Here is a 26500-nt window from a genome sequence, read left to right as displayed (position 1 = left end):
CAACCACTTCATAGAGTGTACTCATTTGCATTTTTTGTTGACACCAACACCAGTTAGGTAAGTAAGTATTCGCAAGAGAAGGCTGCTCACCTGAGTAGAGTATAGTACTGAAGGATGTGAAAGTATGATGGAGCCAGCATGGCTGCAGTCAAATGAAGTAAGTAAAGGAATAAAAGGACAGGAACAGGTGGTCTTACTGAATCTCCCCCAAACCATATCAAAGTGTTTAAAAAAAAAGAAAACATGTAGGATAATATATTTTTCTTCACTACCCACAAGGGGCTAAACATAGAAGGGACAAACAAGGACAGACAAAGGGATTAAGCCGATTGCATCGACTCCAGTGCGTAACTGGTACTTAATTTATCGACCCCGAAAGGATGAAAGGCAAAGTCGACCTCGGCGGAATTTGAACTCAGAACGTAAAAGCAGACGAAATACCTATTTCTTTACTACCCACAAGGGGCTAAACACAGAGGGGACAAACAAGGACAGACAAAGGGATTAAGTCGATTGCATCGACTCCAGTGCGTAACTGGTACTTAATTTATCGACTCCGAAAGGATGAAAGGCAAAGTCGACCTCGGCGGAATTTGAACTCAGAACGTAGCGGCAGACGAAATACAGCTTTGCATTTCGCCCGGCGTGCTAACGTTTCTGCCAGATCGCTGCCTTATCCATGTAGGATAATATAGTTTGGGGTACACTGCGACAGGGAAATAAAAACAGATGAACATGGCTTGAATGCCCTTGGTTACGGTTTTATAAGATCAGGGATGAGACAGGGCTAAATAGTAGGACAAAACTAAACACTGTACTTACCGACCGTTCACTAGTATCACAAGAGCCAGAAAAAATAGCAAAAAAGGGTCAGCATGTTGAAAGTAGACGTCCCACATGTTTTGGATGACCTCAAGGTCACATATCCCAGCAAACAGACTCCGAAACTGAAACAGGCATCATCATCATCATCATCAGCAACATCATTATAAACATCGTCATCATCATCATTATCATTGTCAATAAATAATGATTAATATCAAAGAAATAATTAGCCCCAAAATAGCGAGAATGTGATTAACATAGAAGCACTGGGATAGGCGGTGCTCCAGCATGGCCGCAGTCAAATGACTGAAACAAGTAAAAGAGTAAAGAATACGTGGGGACGAGTATTTTTAAAACTAAAATCAGATCAATGCAAAGGTTATATCAATGGATCAACATAGTGGTTCAACATAGGAGGTTCAATCAGTAACTTAACATAGTGGGTCAATATAGAAGTTCAACACAATGGCTGAACATATGAAGTTCAGTAGAGGAGGTCAATATAGAGGTTCAACACATGAGGATTCAACACATGTAAGGGCTCAACACAGAGGCTTAACACAGTGGTTCAACATGGGAGGTCAACGTAGAGACTTGACACTGGGGATCAATGTCGATGTTTAACACAATGCTTCAACATGGGAGGTTCAACATAGGAGGTCAACATAGAGACTTGACACTGGGGATCAATATCGATGTTTAACAGGGGAGGTTCAAATGTTAATGTCAGTTAAAGGTATGGAGATATTTACCCATTGTTGTGCATAGGCATCCGGTGTTATACGTTTTGTGTCAAGAAATGAACATAACTCGGGATCATGGTACTGTAGTAGTAACCGGAATAAATGAAATGGTTTACCATTCTTTCGGCAGTCTCTGCAAAAGATACAAGGAATGAATAAATGAATGAAACTATATTAAGGTTCATTGAGATCACATTGAAGCCTAAATACTACATTACAAGTTTTCATTACATATACAGGGTGTAATGGGTAAAAATTCTTGCCATTTTATATTTTTAATTTCATGCATGTGAATTGTTTGTTTTCAATTTTGTCGACTACACAGTATAGTAGGGTCAGTTGGGCACCATCTGTGAGAAAAACAGCACCATGATGCAATTCACTCTGCCACAAATTTGGAAACATGCTGTACTGCTTGGCATTTGTGCTGGAAGCTCCAATACAAACATTTCAGAGTGTTTGGGTGTCAATCTGAGGACATATACCAAGAGTGATAAAAATCAAACATCCAGTTGACATCATGGTGTTTGGTGTGATCACTAGTGATGGCGACATTATGCCTCAACATGGAGGTCTACATCAAGTGCCTGGAGGAGGTAGTGCTGCTCTGGGTCAAGAGGCTGGCTGCTGGAAGACCCGATGTCTGGCAACAGGACTCTGCACTATGCCACGCAAGCAGGAGAACCCAGTCATGGCTGTCAGACAATTTCTGCAACCACATCACCCCTAACTCGCCAGACTCAAACCCCTTGATTATTAGGTGTGGGACGCAGTTTAGCAAGAGACCAACAAAACTCCTTGTAACACCAAAGATGAACTGGTTTATTGATCGATGGAGGCAAATTGAATGACCTAAGAAAATGAATGCTACTCTCTTCAGAGCTATTTCTGGATATAACAAGCAAAGCACTTGAGGAATCACTATTGTGTGGGAGCCATTCCTCAAATACTCTGCTTGTTATTTTTAACTTGTTTCTGATTTTATATTTATATATATATATACCAGAGTAAACACATAAATGTGAAACAAGGTGGAAAAAAGAGAACTCAGATACCAGAGGTAGAGTAATATGCTTTATTTCAAAGCAGCAGAAATTCAACAAAACCTGTTACTCTGAGTTTCATGTTCCCGTTTGTTGGACAGTTATTGTTAAAATTTTTTGTTAAAAGTTTTTTTTTAACAAAAACTGTCCGACGAACGGGAACGAGAAACTCAGAGTAACAGATTTTGTTGAATTTCTGCTGCTTTGAAATAAAGTATAAATATATATATATATAAATACACACACATACATACCATATACATACATAAATCTCTGCTGATTCACCAAAAGCAATAATTTACAGAATTCAATACACAAGTGTAGAGTGTTCTATTAATATATTAGAACTGTTTCACCTTTGAAATATATTGGCTGTCTGAATGTATTTTAAAAATATTGTATGAAAGTTATTCAGAAAACATTTATCTTTGCTTTCTTTCTTTTTTTTTTTAAAAAAAATCCCTTTTAAGTGACACGTGCAAAAACAGTTGCTTCAAGCTCGCATTTTTTCTATTTCATTTCTGGCTCTTGTGGGAATATTCCAAATGTCTTAAATTTCATACAAATGAGGTCACTCTAAAAACTTTCATGAAATTGCATTTTTGTTGAAGTAATACTTTAAAGTAATATTTTTAAAGCAACAAATGTGTGCATTTGTATGTGTGCACATGCATTTGTGTATTTTGCTGCACCTGTGAATATGCATATATACCTACACATGTATACACATATGATGGGGTGCTGAAAAGTTCCTGGCTTTGGGTAAAACAAAATTCAGGAGAGTCAGTTGGTTATGATTTCATTCAACATATTTCCCTCTCAGATTTACACACTTATTGCAGCAGTCCTTCAGTTTTTCTAAGTCCTGTAAAAGAACTTGGAAGGCTGGACCTCCAACCAGGCCTTTCATGATACTCTTAAAGGCGGCGAGCTGGCAAAAACGTTAGCACGCTGGGCAAAATGCTTAGCGCTATTTCGTCTGTCTTTGTGTTCTGAGTTCAAATTCTGCCGAGGTCGACTTTGCCTTTCATCTTTTCAGGGTCAATAAATTAAGTACCAGTTACGCACTGGGGTCAATGTAATCGACTTAATCCGTTTGTCTGTCCCCTCTGTGTTTAGCCCCTTGTGGGTAATAAAGATACAGATATTCTTAAAGCCAGCAACTTTTCAGTACCCCATGATGTATACATGTACACATATATGCATGTATAATACACACACACATGAATGTACATATATACAAAAACATATATCAACTTAACATTTCAAAAGCAATATTTTTTACTGAACCAGTATGAAATTCAAGGAAGCTGGGATTTTACACAAAAGATAATTAGCCCCATGCATACAGGGTGCTAACGATTCCATTCTTTTGTTCAAGTTGTAAATGCTTTAAGTCAAAATTCTTAATTTTTTGCTCCAACAAAAATCACACCATGTTTCTTACATATTATGTGTTGGTGCATAATGGGAGAGGTGGGTGGTAAGCTCTTGATGAATTGGGTTTGGTTCCTCATTGTGGGTCCTTCTTACACTTATACCCTTTGGAAAAGCATGCATGCTCATTAACCTCTACCCCACAATTCAATAACATGAAAAACCTTTGGCTTTTGATGGATCACAATTCACAATTTATAACACTAGTGACTAGTACAAAAATTATGCACAATCTATATATATGTGCATATCAATATATCTATCTATATATATACCTATTGAGTCAAGTATGTTAACACCAACATCAAAATGAAAATCAAATGGAAATTGTAGTTAAGATACCCGTGCCGGTGACATGTTAAAAGCACCATCCGAACGTGGCAGATGCTAGTGCCTCCTGACTGGCGTCCGTGTCGGTGACACGTAAAAGCACCAACTGATCGTGGCCATTTGCCAGCTTCCTCTGGCCCCTGTGCCAGTGGCACGTAAAAAGCACCCACTACACTCATGGAGTGGTTGGCATTAGGAAGGGCATCCAGCTGTAGAAACACTGCCAGATCAGACTGGAGCCTGGTGCAGCCTCCTTGGCTTCCCAGACCCCGGTTGAACCGTCCAACCCATGCTAGCATGGTAAACCGGATGTTAAACGATGATGATGATGATATATATATAGCCATATATATATATATATATATATATATATATATATATCATCATCATTGTTTAACGTCCGTTCTCCATGCTAGCATGGGTTGGACGGTTCGACCGGGGATCTGGGAGCCAGAAGGCTGCACCAGGCTCCGGTCTTATCTGGCAATGTTTCTACAGCTGGATGTCCTTCCTAACGCCAACCACTCCATGAGTGTAGTGGGTGCATACGTACACATATATACATCATCATCATACATACATACATACATATATATATATATATACATATATATATATATATAATATATATATATATATATATATCATCATCATTGTTTAACGTCCGTTCTCCATGCTAGCATGGGTTGGACGGTTCGACCGGGGATCTGGGAGCCAGAAGGCTGCACCAGGCTCCGGTCTTATCTGGCAATGTTTCTACAGCTGGATGTCCTTCCTAACGCCAACCACTCCATGAGTGTAGTGGGTGCATACGTACACATATATACATCATCATCATACATACATACATACATATATATATATATACATATATATATATATATATATATATATATATATACACACATTAATACATACATGCAGATACATAGACAAAGACAGATACACAAACAGGTGGATAGACAGATAGAGAGGCAGACAAACTGACACACAGAAGGACACTGAAACAGACAGACAGACAGAGACAAGTAGATGCAAACACATACACACACACACAGCATTTTATGAAAACGAAAAATGAAGATGGAGGAATTAAGAAGAGAAATAGTAAAAGCTGAGAAAAGACTTTGGTAAGTGTAAAGATAAAAGACAGACAAGAGAAGACAGGGGAGGAGGAGGAGGAAGACGACAGAGTAGAAGACAGAAAGAAGGGAGAAGGAGAAAGAAGATAAGAGAGCAGATGACAGAAGAGAGAAGAGAAAGAAGGGGACATACTTTGGCAAGTATCTGTTAACAACAGTGTAGAAACTGTTGTAAAGTTCTATCCTGTTGTATTTCATGGCTAATAAAGGTTGAATCACTTCCAACCAGCCATTATCAGGGATATAAGATTCATTCTTAGATTTGCTGTAAAATGTGAAAATAGATTCCAAGTCGCTGACAATGGAGACACGGTCGTCTTCTTCGTTGCCCAGTTTATCTGAAATACACAATAAACATTTCATTTTTGGATTTGGTGTATAAGATTCTTTATATGAGTTTGTGTGTTGAAGCATATTCTGTTGTGTCTGGGGGGAGTCATTTCCATTTTGTGCCTTATAACATAAGACACTCACTGGTAAAATTTCCACTTTTTTCTTATCTTCCTAAAATTTTTGTTGCGTCTTGCAACCTTTTCAATAGTTTTGAGAGTCAAAACTATTGAAAAGGTTGCAAGACGCAACGAAAATTTTAGGAAGATAAAAGTGGAAATCTTCAAAACTATCGAAAAGGTTGCAAGACACAACGAAAATTTTTAGGAAAATAAAAATAAGAAATAAGTGGAAATTTTACCGGTGAGTGTGTTACATTATAAGGCACAAAAAGAAAATGACTCTCCCCAGACACAACAAGACAATAAACAAATATCAAAAAAATCAAAGACAAAGATTGACCAAACAGAGCAGGATTACAAAACGTGCTTTAAGATGTGGACCAATGTGGACCAATGCCAAAAATTGAAGTGATTCACGTTGACGTAGAGTGGTACAGAATGACATACAACTAAAAATTGGCAGAAGAAAATTAAAACCTGGTGGCAAGTGTGAGCGACTCTCACAAAGTAGGGGAGATAATTTCAAAAAATTATCAAATAACTAGCAGTATCGCCCGGCGTTACTCGGGTTTGTTTCAACCCTTTAGAATTGGAATTTTTGAAAAGTAAAAATTTTGTATTATGTAGCTTGTTATTCTCTTTAAGTAAACATTTTTCTGCTATTTCTAGTATGTTAAATAACCATGTAAAAGGCTTCCTTATTGTAGAGGAGGTAAAAATATAGAACTTGGGTAGTGTAAGATAGAACATACCTTATGAATGGTGTAGGGTACAGAAAAATATGGAGTATAAATAATCGTTCTTCTTGCTGTATAATCCCAGATCATCTCTGATCAAACAGTCCTCTAGTTGTTGTATAGTCAACAAAACAATCACACACAAAACCCAGATCCGTTTATCAAATCACACCATGTTCCTTCCTAACAGGGAACCATACTCCATACTCTGATAAACAATGAATAGTATGGACAGATCGTATTCCCTTCACTGCCCTGTCTATTTCTTATATTCTGATAGATAATGTATGCTCTGACATACTGTGATGAATTGTATGGGTTACAGTGTGAGAGTCTTCAAATGGTGTAGTGTATAATAATACTACCAGCATCGCCCTACTAGCACCTGTACTGGTGGCATGTGTAAAAGATTCGAGCGAAGTCGTTACCAGTACCGCCTGACTGGCCCCGTACCGGTGGCACGTAAAAGCATCCACTACACTCCCGGAGTGGTTGGTGTTAGGAAGGGCATCCAGCTGTAGAAACTCTGCCAGGTCAAGATTGAAGCCTGGTGCAGCCATCTGGTTCGCCAGACCTCAGTCAAATCGTCCAACCCATGCTAGCATGGAAAGCAGATGTTAAACGATGATGATACGCCCTGATTCAGTAACTCTAAGGAGCCCCACTACCACCAGAGTGCTCCTCTCCCCGTCACCATCACTGACACTGCAAAACAAAAAACATTTCCCCAAAATAAACACTCACCAACAAGAGCTGTGCAGTCTTCTCTCAACTGTGTCTGTTCGTCCATGTCATATAAACCATCAAATGTAGCCATTGCATCTCCTCGGCCTTGAATATTCAGACAAATCTGCAATTGAAAATGTTCAGTAGATACACAAAAGCAATATCTGTGTGTGTGTATGTATGTGTGTGTGTGTGAGAGAGAGAGAGAGAGAGAGAGAGAGAGAGAGAGTGTGTGTGTGTGTGTGTGTGTGTGAGTGTGTGTGAGTGTGAGTGAGTGCATGTGTGATCATCATCATCATCATCGTTTAACGTCCGCTTTCCATGCTAGCATGGGTTGGACGATTTGACTGAGGACACAACAGTTTCAATCTCAGATAGCAACAGGTGTCTATGACAACCCCAGTTAGAAAAGCTGGTAGTATTGAGGTATCAGGACATTCTCAGGGTACAAGAGGATGAATGTGAATGCAAGGAGGATGGAGACAGGTGAAGGGGATAAAAGCAGAAGATCAGGTAAAATCAGAGGAGTGACAGGTGAAGGTCGTTTAGAAAAAGCGCGGGCTAAAACTACGCGCCTTCACTAGTCAGTTAAGGTGAGACAGTGTCACGTGACCCAACTTGCTGGGGTTGCCTGCTGGAGCCTATGCGGCAGGTAATTAAAGGGAAAAATTTGACAAGACAGTCACCGGCTGACACTCGCTGATGATACATCGAAGAGGCCAGGGAACAGAAGAAAGAAGAAAGAAAGAAGGCATGCACCCAATACCAGAGCTGAAGACACCTCCGAAAGCGGGGGCACCGCCATGTCAAAACGGTAGAGGAGTAGGGGCCGAAACCGGACATGGTTCCTCCTGATGGATCCTATAAAGGAGCTGTTGTGGTAGCAGACCATGAAACACGGTTGTAATTCCTCAGAGAGAGATGGGGAAAGGTAGGGAACATAGGCACATAGTGAATGGCAGACAGGTAAAGGGGTATTGTCAATGCTAAATATCAGTTTGGGGGAGAGGTGGAGGAAGGAGGAGTGGGTCAGGGAAGAGGAACAGGAAGCCGTCACGGTACAAAAGCAAGTAGAGAGTAGCATGAAGAATGAGGGAGAGAGGGAGGAGTGCACAGTGACAAGTGTGGCAATCCGAAGCGTGTAGAGTCAATATATAGACTGCAACAAATATTGGGGGGAAATATACATACATACATACATACATACATACATACATACAGACACACATGCACCACAGATATAGATAACAGACAAAAATGAAGACACCAGTTACTAACCTGCCATACTTCAGGTCTCAAGTGTGCAGGTACAGGGCGTCCTCGGCATATATTTCTCACCGTTCCAAAGTCACACATCTCCATCAAACTGGTTTCAAGTTCATTCACCCTAGAATTTTAAGAAATAACAGTTTTGTCATACAAAATACAGTTTTTTTACTCATAATTTTGCTTGCTTACTGTCTGATATATGTGTGTGTGTCATCATGTATATATATATATATATATATATATATATATATATATATATATATATATATATATATATATATATATATATATATATATATATTACTTATTTTTAAAATAGTGTACATTAAACACAAAAGAAAACTACCCTTTAACAGGTAATTTTTACATGCTAGAAGAAGCAGCCAAAATGGCCAAAACCACAATTTAATAGCAATTTTCTAAGGAAATGAAAAATAAAAACTTTTATCTTTTTTTTAAAGTAAAAGCTTTTATTTTTCATTTCCTTCAAAAATTGCTATTAAACTGTGGTTTTGGCCATTTTGGCTGCTTCTTCTAGCATGTAAAAATTACTTGTTAAAGGGTAGTTTTCTTTTGTGTTTAAACGTACACTATTTTTAAAGTAAGAATATGTTGTCTATTGACTATTTATACATGCTAAGCCACTGGTGGTGATATTTCTAACGAATATTGGCTATCCTATATATGTATCTTATATATATATATATATATATATATATATACACATACATACATACATATATAAGAGGATGATTTTATAACGTTGTTGAACCACAGAACAAAAATGAAAATAGGACAACAGCTGGAAGTGCTCAGGTGACACCGAGGTGAAAGGAGAAATAACTGAAAGGTATAATGAATAAACGTTCCATATATAATATATATAAGGCAGTGTGTAAGGCGGTGAGCTGGCAGAAATGTTAGCACGCCGGACGAAATGCGTAGCCGTATTTCATCTGCGGTTATGTTCTGGGTTCAAATTCCGCCAAGGTCGACTTTGCCTTTCATCCTTTCGGGGTCGATAAATTAAGTACCAGTTACGCACTGGGGTAAATGTAATCGACTTAATCCGTTTGTCCCATCTGTGTTTAGCCCTTTGTGGGTAGTAAAAAAAATACATATATAATATATATAAATGTATATTAATATTCAATTTTTGATAATTTGGGAATGATATAAAGTTTTGACCGATTGGAGCATTAATTCATTATGCTGTTCAATCATGGACTGAAACAAGTAAAAAATAAGATATATACATATATGTATATGTGTGTGTGTATATATATATATATTATATATATATATATATATATATATATATATATATATATATATAAAATATTATTAGAGACAAAACCACTATTTTGCAAAACAAACAAGGAAAGACTTAATCAATACATAAAATTTTAATAAATAGTCAAAAAAACCGCCACTACAATTGTTTCTTGTCTTGATCGACAATCTTCAGGTGGACTTCCAATCTAAAATATCAATATTTTAAAATATAAAAATAATAATTTTAAAATAATTAAAGTATGAATGAAAAAATGTAAATATATAATCCATATATAACCTATATATAATCCATATATAATCAATATATAAACAATATATAAACTAAAATAAACCTATCAACAATTAAATATAAAATATAAAATATAAAATATAAAACAAAACAAAAAAATAATAATAATATAATAATAAACTATATATACACCCATACACATATACCTAATTATATATAACCATATCTAACTACATACACTAAATCACACACCTATATATATATCCCTATACATACACATAAAAACGTCTAGGCAACTATAAATAAATAAAATAGCTAAATACTTCAACACAATACTTATTCATACTCCCACACACACACACATACAACCCACATTCACGCTCTAGAAAACGGACATCACTTAAAATTATGAACGAGAGAAATGGAATAAATGGAATTAAAAATTATATTCACTTGGTAAAACTAACACTACTTAAAAATTATGAATGAAACAATGCAATAAAACAACAGACATCGCAAATAGACACAAATTACTACGAATTCCTTAACAAACCTACCATGATAAACTAAAACTCATAAAAACATATAATGATAAAATCTCCCTTTACTAAACTCTATAACATACCTATATAGCAATCCCCCTAACCTAAACATTCACACACAAATACACACACGTAAACCACACACCCACGTAAACCACACACCCACGACATATACAAATACCCACACCACTTACACATACCTATACATACATATAAACCTCAACATATACTCCAAAAACCCACTCAACCCCACACAGACAAATAAACACAAAAATTATGAATGGATTCTTTTATAAAACTACCATGATAAGCTAAAACTCACAAAACATAAATGATAAAACCTCCCTTTACTAAACACTATAACATACTTATATAGGAATCCCTTTAACCTATACATTCACACACAAATACACACACGTAAACCACACACCCATAACAAATACAAACACCCACCCCACTCACACACACCCACAAGTACATATACGCCTCAACATATACACCAAACAAAATTACTTTACCAAGGAACTTAACATATGTATAAAAAGTATAACCGCTCTGGAAACGAACATCTTTTAAAATAATGAATGGAGAAATGGAATAAATGGAATTAAAAATAATATTCACGTGGCAAAACGAACACCACTCAAAAATTATGAATGAAACAATGTAATAAAACAACCAACATTGAAAATAGACAAATTACCACGAATTCCCTAAAAAAACCATGATAAACCAAATCTCTTAAAAACATATAACGATAAAATCTCCCTTTGCTAAACTCTATAACAAACCTATATAGCAATCCCCCTAACCTAAACATTCACACACAAAAAACACACATGTAAACCACAGACCCACGACTTATACACATACCTATACTAACTTATAAACCTCAATATACACCAAAAACCCACTCCCTCCCCACACAGACAAATTAACACATACATCCCAAAACCTAAATAACAAACCCATATACACATTCACACACAAACACACACACACGCAAAACACACACACACACAGATACATATACTCCCTCACATATACGCATATACATACTCACTAAACTCGATATATACAACAATATTTACACACCCACACTCATACAGATAAATAAATTATACAACTAAAAAGTCACACACAATCTCATATACATAAACACTCCAATAAAAAACAACATTAAATACATCGTAATTAACCAGAATATCAAAAATAACAATATGACATAAGGAGAAATAAAATACATACTTACAAGTCAGTTTCAAATTATGAAGTGAATTAAATTCTTAGCCATTAAAAAATCAAACCAAAATTACGTTACCATAGAAATATAACTTATGTAAAAAAAGAATACGCGCCATGGAAAGTAAACGTCATTTAAAATTATGAATGGAGAAATAGAATAAATGGAACTAAAAACTATATCCACGTGGCAAACCAACACTACTTAAAAAAATTTATTATGAATGGATTCTTTAATAAAACTACCATAATAAATTATTATATACAATTATGAGCTTTAGCTCATCTTAGCAGCTCTAACAAACAACTTGCAGTAACCCAAATCCATTCTCGATGCCTGCCTTACTACTACACTATTCCATTCCCAATTCCAAGCAATGCTAGCCCACCACCGGTTACAATCCCAACTCCACCCATTCATTCATTCGAGAATGGATTTGGGTTACTGCAAGTTGTTTGTTAGAGCTGCTAAGATGAGCTAAAGCTCATAATTGTATATAATAATTTATTATGGTAGTTTTATTAAAGAATCCATTCATAATAAATTTTTTTAAGTAGTATACATACTTACAAGTCAGTTTCAAATTATGAAGTGAAATTAAATTCTTAGCCATTAAAAAAATCAAACCAAAATTACGTTACCATAGAAATATAACTTATGTAAAAAAAGAATACGCGCCATGGAAAGTAAACGTCATTTAAAATTATGAATGGAGAAATAGAATAAATGGAACTAAAAACTATATCCACGTGGCAAACCAACACTACTTAAAAAAATTTATTATGAATGGATTCTTTAATAAAACTACCATAATAAATTATTATATACAATTATGAGCTTTAGCTCATCTTAGCAGCTCTAACAAACAACTTGCAGTAACCCAAATCCATTCTCGATGCCTGCCTTACTACTACACTATTCCATTCCCAATTCCAAGCAATGCTAGCCCACCACCCGGTTACAATTCCCAACTCCACCCATTCATTCATTCGAGAATGGATTTGGGTTACTGCAAGTTGTTTGTTAGAGCTGCTAAGATGAGCTAAAGCTCATAATTGTATATAATAATTTATTATGGTAGTTTTATTAAAGAATCCATTCATAATAAATTTTTTTAAGTAGTGTTGGTTTGCCACGTGGATATAGTTTTTAGTTCCATTTATTCTATTTCTCCATTCATAATTTTAAATGACGTTTACTTTCCATGGCGCGTATTCTTTTTTTACATAAGTTATATTTCTATGGTAACGTAATTTTGGTTTGATTTTTTTAATGGCTAAGAATTTAATTTCACTTCATAATTTGAAACTGACTTGTAAGTATGTAGTTTATTTCTCCTTATGTCATATTGTTATTTTTGATATTCTGGTTAATTACGATGTATTTAATGTGTTTTTTATTGGAGTGTTTATGTATATGAGATTGTGTGTGAGTTTTTAGTTGTATAATTTATTTATCTGTATGAGTGTGGGTGTGTAAATATTGTTGTATATATCGAGTTTAGTGAGTATGTATATGCGTATATGTGAGGGAGTATATGTATCTGTTGTGTGTGTGTGTTTTGCGTGTGTGTGTGTTTGTGTGTGAATGTGTATATGGGTTTGTATTTAGGTTTTGGGATGTATGTGTTAATTTGTCTGTGTGGGGAGGGAGTGGGTTTTGGTGTATATTGAGGTTTATAAGTTAGTATAGGTATGTGTATAAGTCGTGGGTCTGTGGTTTACGTGTGTGTTTTTTGTGTGTGAATGTTTAGGTTAGGGGGATTGCTATATAGGTTTGTTATAGAGTTTAGCAAAGGGAGATTTTATCGTTATATGTTTTTAAGAGTTTTGGTTTATCATGGTTTTTTTAGGGAATTCGTGGTAATTTGTCTATTTTCGATGTTGGTTGTTTTATTACATTGTTTCATTCATAATTTTTGAGTGGTGTTCGTTTTGCCACGTGAATATTATTTTTAATTCCATTTATTCCATTTCTCCATTCATTATTTTAAAAGATGTTCGTTTCCAGAGCGGTTATACTTTTTATACATATGTTAAGTTCCTTGGTAAAGTAATTTTGTTTGGTGTATATGTTGAGGCGTATATGTACTTGTGGGTGTGTGTGAGTGGGGTGGGTGTTTGTATTTGTTATGGGTGTGTGGTTTACGTGTGTGTTTTTTGTGTGTGAATGTATAGGTTAAAGGGATTCCTATATAAGTATGTTATAGTGTTTAGTAAAGGGAGGTTTTATCATTTATGTTTTGTGAGTTTTAGCTTATCATGGTAGTTTTATAAAAGAATCCATTCATAATTTTTGTGTTTATTTGTCTGTGTGGGGTTGAGTGGGTTTTTGGAGTATATGTTGAGGTTTATATGTATGTATAGGTATGTGTAAGTGGTGTGGGTATTTGTATATGTCGTGGGTGTGTGGTTTACGTGTGTGTATTTGTGTGTGAATGTTTAGGTTAGGGGGATTGCTATATAGGTATGTTATAGAGTTTAGTAAAGGGAGATTTTATCATTATATGTTTTTATGAGTTTTGGTTTATCATGGTAGGTTTGTTAAGGAATTCGTAGTAATTTGTGTCTATTTGTGATGTCTGTTGTTTTATTGCATTGTTTCATTCATAATTTTTAAGTAGTGTTAGTTTTACCAAGTGAATATAATTTTTAATTCCATTTATTCCATTTCTCCGTTCATAATTTTAAGTGATGTCCGTTTTCTAGAGCGTGAATGTGGGTTGTATGTGTGTGTGTGTGTGGGAGTATGAATAAGTATTGTGTTGAAGTATTTAGCTATTTTATTTATTTATAGTTGCCTAGACGTTTTTATGTGTATGTATAGGGATATATATATAGGTGTGTGATTTAGTGTATGTAGTTAGATATGGTTATATATAATTAGGTATATGTGTATGGGTGTATATATAGTTTATTATTATAGTATTATTATTTTTTTGTTTTGTTTTATATTTTATATTTAATTGTTGATAGGTTTATTTTAGTTTATATATTGTTTATATATGGATTATATATAGGTTATATATGGATTATATATTTACATTTTTTCATTCATACTTTAATTATTTTAAAATTATTATTTTTATATTTTAAAATATTGATATTTTAGATTGGAAGTCCACCTGAAGATTGTCGATCAAGACAAGAAACAATTGTAGTGGCGGTTTTTTTGACTATTTATTAAAATTTTATGTATTGATTAAGTCTTTCCTTGTTTGTTTTGCAAAATAGTGGTTTTGTCTCTAATAATATTTTATAATATTTTACTATAAAATTGGATTTAATCCTAAATCTGATTTTTTCCCTGTAAATTTGGATTTATTCTCTAATATTTATTATATATATATATATATATATATATATATATATATATCCGATAGTGGCCGTTTGCGAGCCTCGCCTGGCACCTGTGCCGGTGGCACGTAAAAAGCACCCACTACACTCACGGAGTGTTTGGCATTTGGAAGGGCATCCAGCTGTAGAAACACCGCAAGATCAGACTGGGCCTGGTGCAGCCTTCTGGCTTCCCAGACCCCAGTTGAACCGTCCAACCCATGCTAGCATGGAAAACGGACGTTAAACGATGATGATGATGATGATATATATAGGAGTGGCTGTGTGGTAAGTAGCTTGCTAACCAACCACATGGTTCTGGGTTCAATCCCACTGCGTGGCATCTTGGGCAAGTGTCTTCTGCTATAGCCCTGGGCCGACCAATGCCTTGTGAGTGGATTTGGTAGACGGGAACTGAAAGAAGCTCGTCGTATATATGTATATATATATATGTGTGTGTGTTTGTCCCCCTAGCATTGCTTGACAACCGATGCTGGTGTGTGTTTACGTCCCCGTCACTTAGCGGTTCGGCAAAAGAGACCGATAGAATAAGTACTGGGCTTACAAAGAATAAGTCCCGGGGTCAATTTGCTCGACTAAAGGCGGTGCTCCAGCATGGCCGCAGTCAAATGACTGAAACAAGTAAAAGAGTAAAAGAGTATATAATTGTTTTCCATTGCTACTCTTTACTTGATCACATTTACTCTATTGAATCTGTTCAGAGGAATCCACCACTCGTTATTCACATCTGCCTCTGTCAACAGCCACTTCAGTTCATTAAATTTGCTGATTGAAGGCTTTTTACATGGGGAATGACTTAGCCAGCTCCCAGTGAAAAAGCTCCTGTTTTTGTGTCTTATTAAGTTCACTATAGTTCATACACTTGTTGTCTGTGAAGGTGCATGGCTCAGTGGTTAGAGCGTCAGGCTCACATTCATGGGGTAGTGAGTTCAATTCCCAGACTGGGCTGTGTGTTGCTTTCTTGAGCAAGACACTTTATTTTATGTTGCTCCAGTTCACTCAGCTGTAGGTGCAATCCCATGGTCATTCATGACCGAAGGGGGTCTTTACCCTAACGACCCCAGCAGAGTTGTGGCATCATCGGTACCAAGCTGTACTGGCCTTTCCCTTTCCTTTGGATACCTTTGGTGGCATGGAGAAGGGAGGCTGGTATGCAGGGAGACTGCTGGTCTTCCATAAATAACCTTGACTAGACTTGTACCTCTGAGTGGAACTTTCTAGGTGCAATCCCATGGTCATTTATGACTAAAGGGGGTCTTTACCTTTTTTTTACCTTTGTCTGTGTAAATAACCAGTCAAATTCATAGACACCTACACCTGACAAATACTCTACCTAGCTACTATCTGGATGACCCTGTGCAGTTAATCTGTATCAACATTGGCACATACAGTCAGAACTTATCCAACAAATGGAAACACCCGAGTAGGTTTGTGGGTCTTTTAAAACCTTTTCTCCTGTCAGTTACTCCCATGCAATTTCAATGTGAGTCACAGATACCATTTCAGTCAGCCCTTTGATGTAACAAGAGGGATACTCCAAGGCAGTGAGCTGGCAGAAATGTTAGCACGCCGGGCGAAATGCTTAGCAGTATTTCGTCTGCCATTATGTTCTGAGTTCAAATTCCACCGAGGTCGACTTTGCCTTTCATCCTTTCAGGGTCGATAAACTAAGTACCAGTTATGCACTGGAGTCAATGTAATCGACTTAATCCCTTTGTCTATCCTTGTTTGTCCCCTCTGTGTTTAGCCCCTAATGGGCAATAAAGAAATAAGAGGGATACTCCAAAGAAGTATAATGTTTAACCAACATGTCATAGTTGGAGCATAAGCAATTACTAGTCTGAAAGTACCTTTTTCATGGTTATTCATGTTTACAAACCTACCACCAAGAATCCAGGAAAATTGTCCATAGTGATGCAAAGATTTCCAAAACAATACAGCCATCCTCCTCCATTCAAATGACTGAAAGATGCTATTAGTCATTAGGATACTGCTTGCACTGCTGGGGTCATTAGGGTAAAGGCCCCCTTCGGTATTGAATGACCATGGAATTGCACCTAGAGAGTTACCCTCTGGGGCACAAGTCCGGGCAAAGTTGTTCATGGAAGACCAGTAGTTGCCAATGCATATAAGCCTCCTCTTTCTACATCACTGATGTTATCCAAGGGAAAGGCAAAGGCCGATACAGCTTGGCACCAGTGATGCCACAACTCATTTCTACAACTGAGTGAACTGGAGTAATGTGAAATAAAGAGTCTTGCTGAAGAACAAAGCACACAGCGCAGTTCAGGAATCGAACTCATACCTCATTACTGTAAGCTCAACACTCTAACCACTGAGCCATGTGCTTTCATGCCTCCTTTACTGTTTTCGTGTTATAGGTACATTCAGCAGTGGTGATCACATATTCTTCCCACTTCACAAAAGGGTAGAAGGACCCTCAAGTGGTTGTTGGTACTGCAATAGTTGTAGCATTTGGACTTCTGATTCTCTACCTATTTCTTTACTACCCACAAGGGGCTAAACACAGAGGGGACAAACAAAGACAGTTAAACGGATTAAGTCAATTATATCGACCCCAGCGTGTAACTGGTACTTATTTAATCGACCCCGAAAGAATGAAAGGCAAAGTCAACCTCGGCAGAATTTGAACTCAGAACGTAGCGGCAGATGAAGTACCGCTAAGCATTTCGCCCGGCGTGCTAACGTTTTCTGCCAGCTCACTGCCTCTACCATAATGCAAACTTGCTTCTGGCAGTTGAAATAAATGCGATCAGAGACCCTTGCCAATTCTACAGGTATTCTTTGTAGAAGTATCCTGGCTTTTAGGCCTGACCAGTCTTCATTGGAAGTGTGTCTGGTGCTGGCAATATTTCTCCAACTTAAGGCAGCGAGCTGACAGAACGGTTACCATGCTGGGACAAAATGCTTAATGGCATTTCATCTGTCTTTACAATCTGAAATTCAAATTCTGCTGAGGTCGACTTCACCTTCCAATCTTTCGGGGTCAAATAATTACCAGCTGAGCACTGGGGTTGATGTAATCTACCTGGTCTCTCCCAAAAATTGCTGGCCTTGTGTCAGAATTTGAAACTAATATTCCTCCAACATGGTTTCCAGTTGCTTCACAATATTCCTCTCATACTTCTCTCAGCTCTCAGCCTCCAACCAAAAAGGATGCTCTTCACAGGATTCTTTTATTTGCCCATATCCCTTTCTTTTTTTTGAAGGAACATTCACAACTCTTGTTGATATTACTGTTGTTGTCATTTGCAGTTCTGTTACTAACCCTCTCACTACCATCACCACCACTCGACATTTCAACATAGCTGGCACAGATGTTACAATGGTGGTGGTGGTGGTGGTAATGTCATCACTGCAGCCACAGATTTTTGGAGGAAGGGGGGGGGAAATCACATGATTCTTCCCTCCACTCCTCCCACTTGTCTTACTGAGGCTTCACTTTCTTATTTGTTTTACCTCACATTTTCCTTTCTTATAAACACAAACACCACTGCCATATTAAAATAGTGATTTAAAAAAAAAATTATTTTGAAAACTGAAGTATCCAGACACAGGGTACTTCAGTTTTATAAACACAAACACCACAGCCATATTAAAATAACAATTTAAAAAAAAAATTATTTTGAAAACTGAAGTATCCAGACACAGGGTACTTCAGTTTTATAAACACAAACACCACAGCCATATTAAAATAATGATTTTTTTAAAAAATGATTTTGAAAACTGAAGTACCCAGACACAGGGTACTTCAGTTTTATAAACACAAACACCACTGCCATATTAAAATAACCATTTTTTTAAAAAATGATTTTGAAAACTGAAGAACCCAGACACAGGGTACTTCAGTTTTATAAACACAAACACCACAGCCATATTAAAATAACTATTTTTTTAAAAAATGATTTTGAAAACTGAAGTACCCAGACACAGGGTACTTCAGTTTTATAAACACAAACACCACTGTCATCATCATCATCATCAAGCGTCTGCTTTCCATGCTAGCATGGGTTGGACAGTTCAACTGGGGTCTGGGAAGCCAGAAGGCTGCACCAGGCCCAGTCTGATCTGGCAATGTTTCTACGGCTGGATGCCCTTCCTAACGCCAACCACTCCGTGAGTGTAGTGGGTGCTTTTTACGTGCCACCGGCACAGGTGCCAGACGAGGCTGGCAAACGGCCACGATCAGATGGTGCTTTTTACATGCCACTGGCACGGGGGCCAGGCGAGGCTGGCAATGGCCACGAACGGATGGTGCTTTTTACGTGTCACCGGCACAAGGCCAGTCGGGGCGGCGCTGGCAACGGCCACGTTTGGATGGTTCTCTTACGTGCCACTAGCACTAGTATCACAGCTATAATTTCCATTGATGTTGATCGATTTCGATTCTCACTTGCCTCAATAGGTCTTCACAAGTAGAGTTTTGTGTCCCGATAGAGTTTTGTGTCCCAGGAGAGTTTTGTGTCCCAGTAGAGTTTTGTGTCATATTAAAATAATTAAAATAATGAACCAAGTTTCTTAACCACACAGCCATGCCCATGTCTAGATATTGGTACTAACTGTACTAGTATTGTACTGAGTTTAGCAATGACGAACAAAAAGAAAATGAAAATAAATTCAGTTGAAAGTTGATAATTTGTAGTTTAAGATTTTTTTCTTTTTCTTTCTGGCATTATTTCATCAGAAAAGAATGAATTGTGTGCTGTAAGTTGGAGATGATTCCTCAAGGGCAAGGCAGGCATGAAGGAATTACAACCGTGTTTCATGGTCTGCTACCACAACAGCTCCAGTTAGCTCAAGACATCATCAGGAGGAACCACGTCCAGTTTCGGCCCCTACTCTTCTACCGTTTTGACGTGGTGGGGCCCCCTCTTTCAGAGGTGTCTTCAGCTCTGGTGTTGGGTGCATGCCTTCTTTCTTCTGTTCCCTGGCCTCTTCGATGTATCGTCAGCGAGTGTCAGCCGGTGACTGACTGTCTTGTCAAATTTTTCTCTTTAAATACCTGCCGCATAGGCTCCAGCAGGCAGCCTCAGCAAGTTGGGTTGATGTTGAGTGTAAATTGTTAAAGGGGTAACATCAGGGCATTATAGTCCCCTGGGCAAATCAATGTGCTGAACCCTACAGTTAGTTAGTCCACACTTCTCCCCAAGGGGCATAGGGCCAAATGACCACTTCATGCCAGTGGATGCATCTTGATTTCAGACCAAGAGAGACTGATTGTTTTCGCTTCATTCTCCATGCATCATTTCCAAATCTTCTTAGGTTGTCCAACACTTGTCTTGCAATGCTGCTTGGAGGTCCCCTAAGAGTGTGACCAATCCAGCTCCCAGAATTTCTTGGTTGATGGGAGTTTGGCTCATTCTATCCCACAGTCTTCTGTTTGAAATTGGACCCTACAGTATTTATTGATTTATTTATTGACAGCAAGCCACAGCATAAACAGATCAGAAATAGGCCTCCAGATCTGTAAAGCCGTTGGGCAACTGCCCAACTGCCCAATGTGCTCTTGCCTTAAGACAGCATTGGGTAGTGTGACTGCAATGATAATACAAACAGGGTAGGATTTCTAGAGGGTTGCAGTAGTGGAGAAAAAAAGGGATAAAAGAAAATGTTTAACATGAAGTCTGGAAGGTTAAACATAGTGTATGAAATGTTATTGTAATGACAGGAGGAGTGAAAGAGAAGAGACAATGTTTACAGAGTTGGGAAGGAGAGAGCAGATAGCTTCTTCTTCAATACAACCTGGAAGATAAGTGTGTGTGTGGATTACAGATTGTATGTGATTGCATAAATGTGTGTATGTACGCACACACCATGACTTCAAGGACACTGAATATGGTGCAGAAACACAAAACCATCAAGACTAAGAGAAAAAGATTGAGGTGTCAGATAGAAAGATGATATGCTCGATATCTTCATATAATTTATACATCAAATAAATACATTTGATACATAAATTACACAATAATACACATACATATATATTTCCATATATATATATATAATATATATATATATATTTATTTATATATATAACTTAGGGTATCTACGAGATACTGCCATGCTGAAAATAGCAGCCATGGTCTGACTCTAAAACCACCTTAAGTGTTCATATAGCACATGGAGAGAAGACAAAAAGACAAAATAAAACTAGTAACAATCTTATTCTTATTTTTTATATATATATATAATATATATATATATTATATATATATATTTGAAAAAAGAAAAATGACTTCACTGGTAGTTCTAATGAGTTATTATTTTTTAATAATATAGATTTTAGTTCATAGATCTAGTAAGTCCTTTGTTAACTTGGGTGAGGAGATTTTTTTTTTAATTCTTTTTGGAGAACTTTCTCACATTCATTGTCAAACAGGTTTGAGGATTTGGGGCTTTGTGATTCTATATATGGGGTTTTGGGTGAGGTTGGGGTTTGTGAAATAATGTGTGAGTGAAAGTAGTGAATGGTCAACACAAGATACTTGATTGGGGGTGGAGTTGGGCGGTAACTTCTTAAAACCTGGAAAAAAACCATTACTGCAGAAATATATTGCTATGAAATTGCCATCATGAACAACAAACTGCTACTCCTCCATCCCAGACTGGTCAACAGATGAGGGCCAATCATTCTTCATGACAATGCTTGACCACACGTTTCACTAATGATGCTCCAGAAGTTGAGGAAACTTGGCTACGAAGTTCTTCCCTACCCAGATTTTTCTCCAACTGACTACCTCTTTTTCAAGCACCTTGATGGTTTCCTGAGAGAGAAGGAGTTCAAAAATCAAACCAATGCTGAAAGTGCATTCAAAGAGTTCATCAGCTCCAGAACTCCAGATTTTTATGTCACCAGAATAAATAAACTTGTAACTTGTTTGCAAACATGTGTTGATTGTAATGGTACTTACATTGATGAATAAAATTTCCGCATTGTTGAAATATATTGTGATGAATTTCATGTTTCAAAATGTCACTTATTTTTTACTGAGCCTGATACAACATTATGATTGGGTACTGGAACAGCAGCTCAACCACTCAGAATGTGATATATCTCAACTTTGCCAAAGCCTTTGACAAAGTTGATCATGCAATGATATGTCACAAACTACATGACCTTGGTATCATTGGAAAACTGGGAGAATGGTTGCACAACTTTTTAAAGGACAGAAGTCAGGCAGTTGCAGCCAATGGTGCTCTCTCTGGGGAGACATCAATCCACAGCAGAGTTCCTCAGGGAACTGTACTGGGACCACTACTGTTTGTAGTGGCTCTCTCAGACATGCTGTCAGGCATACAGTCAGCCAGTCTCATCAGCTACACTGATGATACAAAAGTATCTAAAGGAGTCAAGGATCCTGATGACATAGTAAACTGCAAAATGACCTACATGCAATATATAAATGGGCTGATAAAAATAACAAGCAGTTCAATGCTGATAAGTTTCAAGCACTCCACTATTAGCACAAAAACAGACTACAATTGGAATACATAGGACCATGGGGCAGTACAACTCCAGAGCTAGAATCGGTGCATGACCTGGGAATCCACATGAGCAGTGCTGCAACGTTCCATGTGTATATTGCCAGGATGGCAACTCTGTGTAGGCGAGTGGCAGGATAGACTCTTAGATCATTCAAAAACAGAAATAAGGATACCTTGCTACTCCTATGTCAGACATTCGTCCTCAGTCATCAGGATCCCTGCTCCTAACTTTAGTTGCCACAGAGTGTCAAACTGGTGGCAGCACTTGAGGCAATCCAGCACCACTACACAAAGAAGATTGACTTGGTAAAACAGATGAGCTACAGGGAGAGACTACAAGAACTGGAACTCTACTCCTTGGATGGCACTATGTAATACCAAAGATACCGCCTTCTTCATCTCAGACAAGGACCCAGTGTTGCAACAGCTTGGGTTTCAGGGGACTACAACTATTTAACATTCTGTCAAGGAACCTAAGAGATCTGCAAGGTTTAGATGTAGAAACATTCAAAAAGCACCTGGACAGATTTCTAGCTAAAATCCCAAATGAGCCCACACTGTGGAAGGAGGCACAAAGAGCAGCTTCATCCAACTTGCTTCTTCACCAAAAACAGTACTGAAAGGAGACTCCAAAACACTGAAAGGTGGTGCTCCAGCATGGCCCCAGACTGGCTGAAACCAGTGGTTCTCAACCAGGGTCCACGTGATCCTGAGGAGGGGCTTCAAGATTTTGTCAAAAATTATGTAAATAGAGCAGTTATACTTCTACAATACATAAAATATTTCGACAATTTTTTAAATACATTCCTTGCCTGACTGGTCCCGTACCAGGCACGTTAAAAGCACCATTCGAGCGTGATTGTTGCCAGTGCTGCCTGACTGGTTCATATGCCGGTGGTACATAAAAAGCAGCATTCAAGCATGTTCAATGCCAGTACCGTCTGACTGGCCCATGTGCTGGTGGCACATAAAAGGCACCCACTGCACTCTTGGAGTGGTTGGTATTAGGAAGGGCATCTAGCTATAGAAACTTTGCCAGATTGGATTGGAGCCTGGTACAGCCTTCTGGCTTGCCAGCCCTCAGTCAAACCGTCCAACCCAAGCCAGCATGGAAAGCAGATGTTAAATGACGATGATGATGATGATGATATAATAGGATTTTTTAAAGATTGAATGGTGAAGAGGGTTAATCTGAGTAAAATAGGAATCAAAAGGGTCCACAGCTAAAAAATGGTTGAGAAACACTGCTCTACATAGTCACTCAACATGCTAGAAATAGGGGCCAAGTTACCCTAAAATCATAGCAGTCTGTCTGAAAAAAAAATGTAAAGAAAATATAGTCCCCGACAGACTGCACACCATTAAAAGAGTCTGTAGTCCAAAACAGATTTTATGTGAATAAAAGATGCAATAATCATAGAAGCATTAAATGAAAACCCAACCATCTTAAAGCAGGAAGCACATATATAACATAGCCCTAGATATACAAGAAGGATGGTCATGGCTTTGATAATAGGTATGTACATATATATATACACCACAGGTTGATTTGGTGTGAAAGGACTACTACAATACCTGCTGCTGGATAACAATCCTATAGCTAAGAGTAGGGAGATTTGTAAAGATAAAAGCTGGAGCCATTGCTAACAGGCATGTGACATTTACAACAAAAGCCAATTATAGACAAAAGACCTTCAAAATATCATGTGAATGCATTACATATTTTATTACAGTGGTGGTGGTGGTGATAATGATGATGATTGGACCCAGGAGTGCTTCAGTGGTAGCAGACACTACATGGTGATGTGATAATGGATAAGCATATGCAGCATGATAATGCTCTCACCACATTAACACACCACACATTCCCCCACTGCTACACTCCACGTTCCCATTTTCATACACTCAAACTGTCACTCCACACTCCATGTTCTCACTCATACACGACATTCCACATGCCATCCTTACCAGCCCACATTCTACATGTTCTCACTCTCACACTACACTCCATATGCTCTCCCTGTTGTACCACACCGACCTTCCACATTTCCAGGCCTCACGAATGACCAAGACCTTTGGCATTATGTCATGCTTGAGAAGAAAACCCATCAAGCCAAGCAAAATCGCAGTCATGGCAGATATCGGGGTCACGCAAATTGGCACCCGTGCTGGTGGCACATATAAGCATCCCGGTGTTACGCAAATGGCACGTAAAAGCACCCATTACACTCTCAGACTGGTTGGCATTAGGAAGGGCATCCAGCCATAGAAAACCATGCCAAATTAGACTGGAGTCTGGTGCAGCCTTCCAGTGTGCCAGCCCTGGTCAAACCATCCAACCCATGCCAGCATGGACCACAGACGTTAAATAATAATGATGATGATGAGCAGCCAACTTAAGTTCATCCCACATTAAGCTACACTCACTGGTCAAATGGAAATTTTCACTGCAAGTGGCTGAAACACTCCTCAGTTTTACAATGTAAATAGCAGTAGCTATTTACATCGGGTCCTGCTCCTCGACCTGAGGTACCTATTCCCACTTGCTAAGTGGACTGACCCATTAAATGTCTTGATCTTGAACACAATATATGTTAGTAACCAGATCAGATGGTCATCTGTTTCTCTCTTAAAGATTATTTTCCACATTCACATATATTACACATGTCACTCTAACTACAAGAAATAGCAGCCAACCTTCTTTTAAACACATTTAACTATAAGAAAATATGATGGGATGTTATGATGTGACTGCTCTTGATCATAGGTCTGCTTTATCAGGGATGGATCAAGGTTAAACAATAGCAAAATCACCAACTAGAAAATTAAAAAAAAACTTAGCACATCAACCCCTATTCACATGAGCAAGGTCCTTTCAAGGGGTACACTGAGAAAATAATGCAGTGAGGGTCCCAACAAATCCAAGTGATATTGGAGCCCAGACCATTAATTTATTTGTTGGAGAAAAATTGTCCTGCCCTGCTGTTGGAAGAAAATTGTTGACTTCTGTGACTGAGTAATGATGGAACATTTTTTAGATTGTGTACAGTTTTAAAATGACTAAAAGTGTATTAAACCAACAGCAGTGATATGATGAGGGTTGAGCCTGGTGAAATTAAATATGAAGAGAGCACAGAAAGCACACACTATGATAATGCTTGAATGGATATATGGAAGCACTCCGTCGGTTACGACGATGAGGGTTCCAGTTGATCCGAATCAACGGAACAGCCTGCTCGTGAAATTAACGTGTAAGTGGCTAAGCACTCCACAGACACGTGCACCCTTAACGTAGTTCTCAGGGATATTCAGCGTGACACAGAGAGTGACAAGGCCGGCCCCTTGAAATACAGGTACAACAGAAACAGGAAGTAAGAGTGGAGTGAGAGAAAGTTGAGGCGAAAGAGTACAACAGGGGTTGCCACCACCCCCTGCCGGAGTCTCATGGAGCTTTAGGCATTTTCGCTCAATAAACACACACAACGCCCGGTCTGGGAATCGAAACCGCGATCCTCCGACCGCGAGTCCGCTGCCCTAACCACTGGGCCATTGCGCCTCCTAATGCCTGAATACAGTATAATGGACAGAGATGAAGAGAATATGAAAGCTTTGACTTTTAAATTG

General features: G+C 37.9%; 1 protein-coding gene across 3 annotated transcripts in view; it reads right to left on the bottom strand.

The window, feature by feature from the left end:
• Nucleotides 1-26500, bottom strand: part of LOC115221557 (TBC1 domain family member 23) — a 54824-nt gene that overhangs the window by 23885 nt on the left and 4439 nt on the right. For all 3 annotated transcript variants that reach the window (XM_036511007.1, XM_029791757.2, XM_029791756.2), the window contains exons 2-6: nucleotides 8714-8822; nucleotides 7454-7559; nucleotides 5654-5858; nucleotides 1578-1701; nucleotides 823-947 (exon numbers count right to left, since the gene is read on the bottom strand). In XM_036511007.1, the coding sequence (XP_036366900.1) occupies nucleotides 823-947; nucleotides 1578-1701; nucleotides 5654-5858; nucleotides 7454-7559; nucleotides 8714-8822 (669 nt within the window). The remainder of the gene's footprint in view (nucleotides 1-822; nucleotides 948-1577; nucleotides 1702-5653; nucleotides 5859-7453; nucleotides 7560-8713; nucleotides 8823-26500) is intronic.

This window comes from Octopus sinensis, linkage group LG18, assembly GCF_006345805.1.
Source record: "Octopus sinensis linkage group LG18, ASM634580v1, whole genome shotgun sequence".
NCBI lineage: Eukaryota > Metazoa > Mollusca > Cephalopoda > Octopoda > Octopodidae > Octopus > Octopus sinensis.
This window is presented reverse-complemented; position numbering and strand designations above follow the sequence as displayed.